The sequence below is a fragment of the Poecilia latipinna genome, unplaced genomic scaffold (assembly GCF_001443285.1).
Source record: "Poecilia latipinna isolate Pla-1442-1.1 unplaced genomic scaffold, P_latipinna-1.0 Scaffold536, whole genome shotgun sequence".
Taxonomy (NCBI): Eukaryota; Metazoa; Chordata; class Actinopteri; order Cyprinodontiformes; family Poeciliidae; genus Poecilia; species Poecilia latipinna.
Window position 1 is genome coordinate 42486 of NW_015113152.1, and position 4998 is coordinate 47483.

Consider the following 4998-nt stretch of genomic DNA (forward strand, 5'->3'; position numbering starts at 1 on the left):
TACTGTATTTTAGTGCTAAACTATTTTTTGTTTTATACACTAGCAAACGTATTTTAAAGTCTATTCTCTGAGCTGCAGGGAGCCAGTGTAGGGACTGGGTGATGTGCTCCAACTTCCTGGTTTTAGTCAGAACACCAGCAGCAGCGTTCTGGATCAGCTGCAGCTGTCTGACATTATATCTGTGAAGACGCTGTGGTAGTAATTAATGCAACTAAAAACAAAAGCATGGATGAGTTTCTCTAGACCTCTTTGGGATACAAGTCTTTAAATATCAGAAATGTTCTTCAGGCTGGCTTTGTAATTGTCTTCATGCTTCTCTCAAAGTTCAGGTCCATCACTACACCCACATTTCAGACCTTAAAGTTGCAGGTCGACTCTTGGGCGTTCCTCTTTAGATCCAAATATAATTACTTCTGTTTTGTTTCTGCTTAGGTGAGAAAAGTTATTCCATATCCACACTTTGATTTGTTCTATGAATGTGCCCAGCGCTTCAATGATTTATAAGTCATGATATAGAGCTGTGTATCATCTGCAAAGTTAATATTAGCACTGGCACTGCTTGAGTGCACTATGGTTCATTATGGCATGAAGAGAGTGAAGCCATTTCAGAATGTGGGTTCACTGAGCTAGCTTTAGCTTCAGTAGCTACCTTAGCTTTGCTAGTGTTTAGCTATTGAGAAAACAAGACACGCTTGTTTTTAGGAATATTTTAGGTGGCTTAGTGGTAAGATGGTGAAGGAAAGCGCTCATCTTACGGGAATATTGATAATTGAACGACTCATTGGAATGAAGTTTGAATCATTAATAGCATCAGCTGCAGCTTTGTCCAAGAACAGCTTCGCTTGGAACAGTTGTAAGCATCAACAATGAAAAGCACAATCAAATACACATAAAAAAAACACTTAAGTTGTTTATCTAATTTTCCTCTGCCCAGACACAGCATAATAGTTAAGGGAATTTCCAAGGAACGTGAGAAGCTTAGTGTGGCTAAAGGAGATTACCCTAATAGTGGCGCTGGCAGGAATACCAGCTGCAGCTACAATCATCTTCTCAGCTCCAGGCTGCTCTCCTGCTGTGGAAACAAAGGCAGATATCTTGTAGTTAGCACCATATTGTTTTGTTGAAATGATTATCTCGTATCATCTGATGCTCACATGAATCGTCCCTGGTGCTTCATTCACATGCTCTAAGTTCAACCTTCTGTGTTTCCCTGAATTTTGTCACAAGGGAACATCAGGATAATTTAGTTTTATATTTTGTTCATCAAATTAGAATAGTTCATGTCTGCATATTTAAGCATCTTTAAATATATTTTCTGCAGCATCCTTAGGCCATATATTAATATAATATTTTATATGAGAGCTATTTCCTGTAGTTTGTCTGTTTTTGTGTTTCTTGCAGATGTGCATCAACTGATAGGGATTAAAGAGGAGGAAAAGTGGAAATCAGACCAGGAGGACCAGAAGCCTCCACAGTTTAAAGAGGAACAGGAGGAGAATGACATCACTGAGTTAATATTCGATCCTGTGAAAAGTGAAGATGAGGAAGAGAAACCTGAGCTCCCAGAACTTCATCACAGCCAAACCAAGGAAAACGGAGACCTTGTTGGACCAGAACCAGATCAACATTTAGAATCAGATGGTGAAGATGAAACTTCTGATTCTTGCTCGGAGTCCTCAGAGACGGACGTCAGTGATGGAAACTGGGAAGAAAGCAGTAAAGCTCAGTCAGGTTTGGGGTCTGGAACCAATAACACAGGTCCAGTTTGTGAGAAAGGTAAAAAGTTACATCGCTGCTCTGAGTGCAGTAAAACGTTCATCTGCAGACAGCATTTGTTAGAACACAACAGGATCCACACTGGAGAAAAACCATTTAGTTGCTCCATCTGTGACAAAAGCTTTATTTCAAAAGGAAAACTAAATAAACACAAAATTACACACAGTAGGGAAAGGCCTTACCCCTGCTCAGTCTGCAGTCGAAGTTTCAAGTACAGGTCAAATCTATCTGCTCACATGAGCTGTCACTCTGAAGAAAAACCTTATTGCTGTTCTGTCTGTAAGGCGGCTTTCCACAGAAAATATAGTTTTGAGATGCACACAATGACCCACACTGGAGAAAAACCTTTCAGTTGCTCTGTCTGTAAGGTGGCTTTTCTGAGGAAAAACAGTTTAGTGGAGCACACAAAAACCCATACTGGAGAAAAACCTTTCAGTTGCTCTGTATGTAATGTGGCTTTTGCAAGGAAAAGCAGTTTAGTGGAACATACAAGACTCCATACTGGAGAAAAACCTTTCAGCTGTTCTGTTTGTAAGGCGGCTTTCTACAGGAAACGCGGTTTAGTGAGCCACACAAGAAACCACACTGGAGAGAAACCTTACAGTTGCTCCATCTGTAGCAGAGCTTTTAATACTCAGGGAAACCTACAAAAACATCAAATCATGCACACAGAGAAAAGACCTTACATATGTTCTGTGTGTAATGCAGGATTCAAAACTAAAAGACATTTAGGAGAACACACAAAAACCCACTCAAATGAATCCCCTCACTGCTGCTCGCTCTGTGGCCAACGCTTCAAGTGTAAGTCCTATCTTTCTACTCACATGAGCCGTCATAAAGGAGAAAAACGACACAGTTGCTCTGTCTGTAAAGCAGAGTTTCTGTTCAAAAACAGTTTAGTGTTGCACACAAGAATCCACACTGGAGAGAAACCTTACAGCTGTTCTGTCTGTAAGGCAACATTCAAGTGGAGACACACATTCAGGAACCACATGAGAACCCACACTGGAGAGAAACCTTACAGCTGCTCTGTCTGTAAGGCAACGTTCAAGTGGAGACACACGTTCAGGAACCACACAAGAATATGTGTAAAGGCCAGCTGAGTAAAGTTTGTCGTGACCGAGTGTTCATTGTAACTGCTCTTAAGGTTATATGCTTTTATTTTGGTAATTTTGCCCAGGTTCCTATTGAAAATGAGGTTTTACCTTAAAGGAAATTAAAGAAAGTTCTTGTTAAAGTAACCATGGTAACGGAACACAGTTCTACCTGAAAAGGTTAAACGCAAAACAGAAAAAGGACAAAAGGAAACTAAATTTTTTGTTTCAGTCGATAAGGAACAATGTCAGTAACTTTGAATAATTTGAGATGTTTAAAGAAAAATCTGTAATTATTGTGTTAATGGAAATAATTCTGCTAATGAGTTATTCATAACAAGAGACAGAGAAATGATTGTGAACATTATTTGTTCTTTTCTAGCCTTTGTGTTGGTTGATGAATGGCTGCAATAAATAACTTAACCATCAGTTCTGGCCTCACGATTGACTGGATGCTATATTATGACTATTCTCTGAATTTAATTTCACGGCAGTTTATTCTTGTAATTTTGTTTTTGCTTAGAGTGGGTCTACAACTCTGTTGTACCATGTTGGCTTCCACATATTTTAAAATAAATCTTTATTGCCACAATAGAAAGAGCAAAGTCAGAGAGGAGACATTAGAGGCCAGCAGCCGGATGATGATTCAGGGTCTCCTCAGGTAAGGAAAGATTATAACTCTCTGAGAAAAAGATAAAGATCTAGCACAGGGAGTATATAATGTAGTCTACATTTAGACACTTTTTGAATCTTTTTTTTTTCCTGTTCTCATTTGAACGCTGCATTAATTATTGCATTATAAAGGCAGCACATATAGGCTATTCAGTGGTAATCTTAATTTTGCTTTTGTTTATTTTCATGGTGTCACTTTCTGTGATGTGTCTAATTACCCTGTTTGTCACTTCTATTTCATTTTGTGTGCCAAACTGCAGTGATGATACTGCATTACTTGGTAATGTGCAACTAAACCAACCCCATGATTTTGTAATGAGTAATCTAACACGTTAATATTTTTAATGCTGTAATTACCTTAAGTCACTGTGCGTTACTATTTTTGTCGTTTTACCATAGTAAATAACAGATACGTTACTTTCATCTTGAATATAGTTATATGCAGTTGTTATGTAAGCTTAAAGTGCGGCTCAAATCGAGCTTTTATTTTGAAGCTCAATGTAACCCGACGAATAGCGGAAGTAGTTGTCTCCTTGCATTAAACGTTAGGCGAAGAATGGGCCTGTTCAGTCGGTTGTCGGAGGCGCCAACGTGTAAGATGATTTTTGTACTTTATTCTTAATTTCCTTCCAGTAGAGTTAGCTTAGCCTGATATCTAGACGCCGACAGGAAAACAGTGAGTCAGAGACAGTTTGATCTAGAACAGACTGTTTATGTTTAAGGAGAGAAACGTTTCTGTTGTGATTTTGTGAAAACCTCAGAAAGCCTCAGCGTTGGAGGAAAGGCAACTGCCAAAGATGGCGGATTTAAAACATGGTGAGCAGCTGCACTCTGTTTGGTGATTATCTTCTGGTAAACCCGTTCTTTAATATTTCACTAACAACGGTGCTGGGACTTGAGCAACTTACAGTAATATAATTCCTCTCTGCAAGGCGAATATCCATCCCTCACTTTTTGACCATAAGCTGAAGCATGTTGTGCAACAACAAGGTGTGGTTTGGCTATGAATAACTGAATAATTGTTTAGAGCTATTTTTAATAAAACAAAAATTTTAAATCAAAACTACCAAGTTGGAGTGCAACCTGAATATCAGGAAAATAATAGACAAAGTTCACACTGAATTACTGTCTATATTAAGAATCTTTATCAAACTGTGGTCCGCGGGCGTCCCCTAGTGGTCCGCAGGGTACTGCATGTAAAAGACCGTTCATTTGCCGTGACGTCAGCTCAAAGGTTTACGCTATAGCTAGCATACCAATGATTATGAACAAAAATGACAATGGATAAGTGGGTAACTCAAAAGAAAATCTGAAGAAACTTGTGAATATACCAGAATTAATTATATGATCAGAGGAATGTAAAATAGACCTGCTAATAGGCCTGTCACGATAACAAATTTTGCTGAGCGATTGTCTAAAAATTATTGCGATAAACGATAATACTGTTTCAAGACCT

At 38.7% G+C, this 4998-nt stretch overlaps 2 protein-coding genes across 8 annotated transcripts in view; both read left to right on the forward strand.

Annotated features, from left to right (window-relative positions):
• LOC106952706 (zinc finger protein OZF-like) overlaps positions 1-3299 on the forward strand; it is a 7055-nt gene extending 3756 nt beyond the window's left edge. Inside the window, exon 2 of the mRNA XM_015041006.1 lies at positions 1402-3299. Coding sequence (XP_014896492.1) covers positions 1402-2879 — 1478 coding nt within the window. The 3' untranslated portion in view covers positions 2880-3299. The remainder of the gene's footprint in view (positions 1-1401) is intronic.
• Positions 1-4998, forward strand: part of LOC106952707 (gastrula zinc finger protein XlCGF8.2DB-like) — a 35041-nt gene that overhangs the window by 19742 nt on the left and 10301 nt on the right. Inside the window, exons 1-2 of one of the 7 annotated variants that reach the window (XM_015041014.1) lie at positions 3692-4135; positions 4304-4358. The exons of 2 other annotated variants lie outside the window; for them this stretch is intronic. In XM_015041014.1, coding sequence (XP_014896500.1) covers positions 4340-4358 — 19 coding nt within the window. In that variant the 5' untranslated portion in view covers positions 3692-4135; positions 4304-4339. 4 more of the 7 variants (XM_015041007.1, XM_015041020.1, XM_015041013.1 and 1 more) reach the window with 4 other exon arrangements.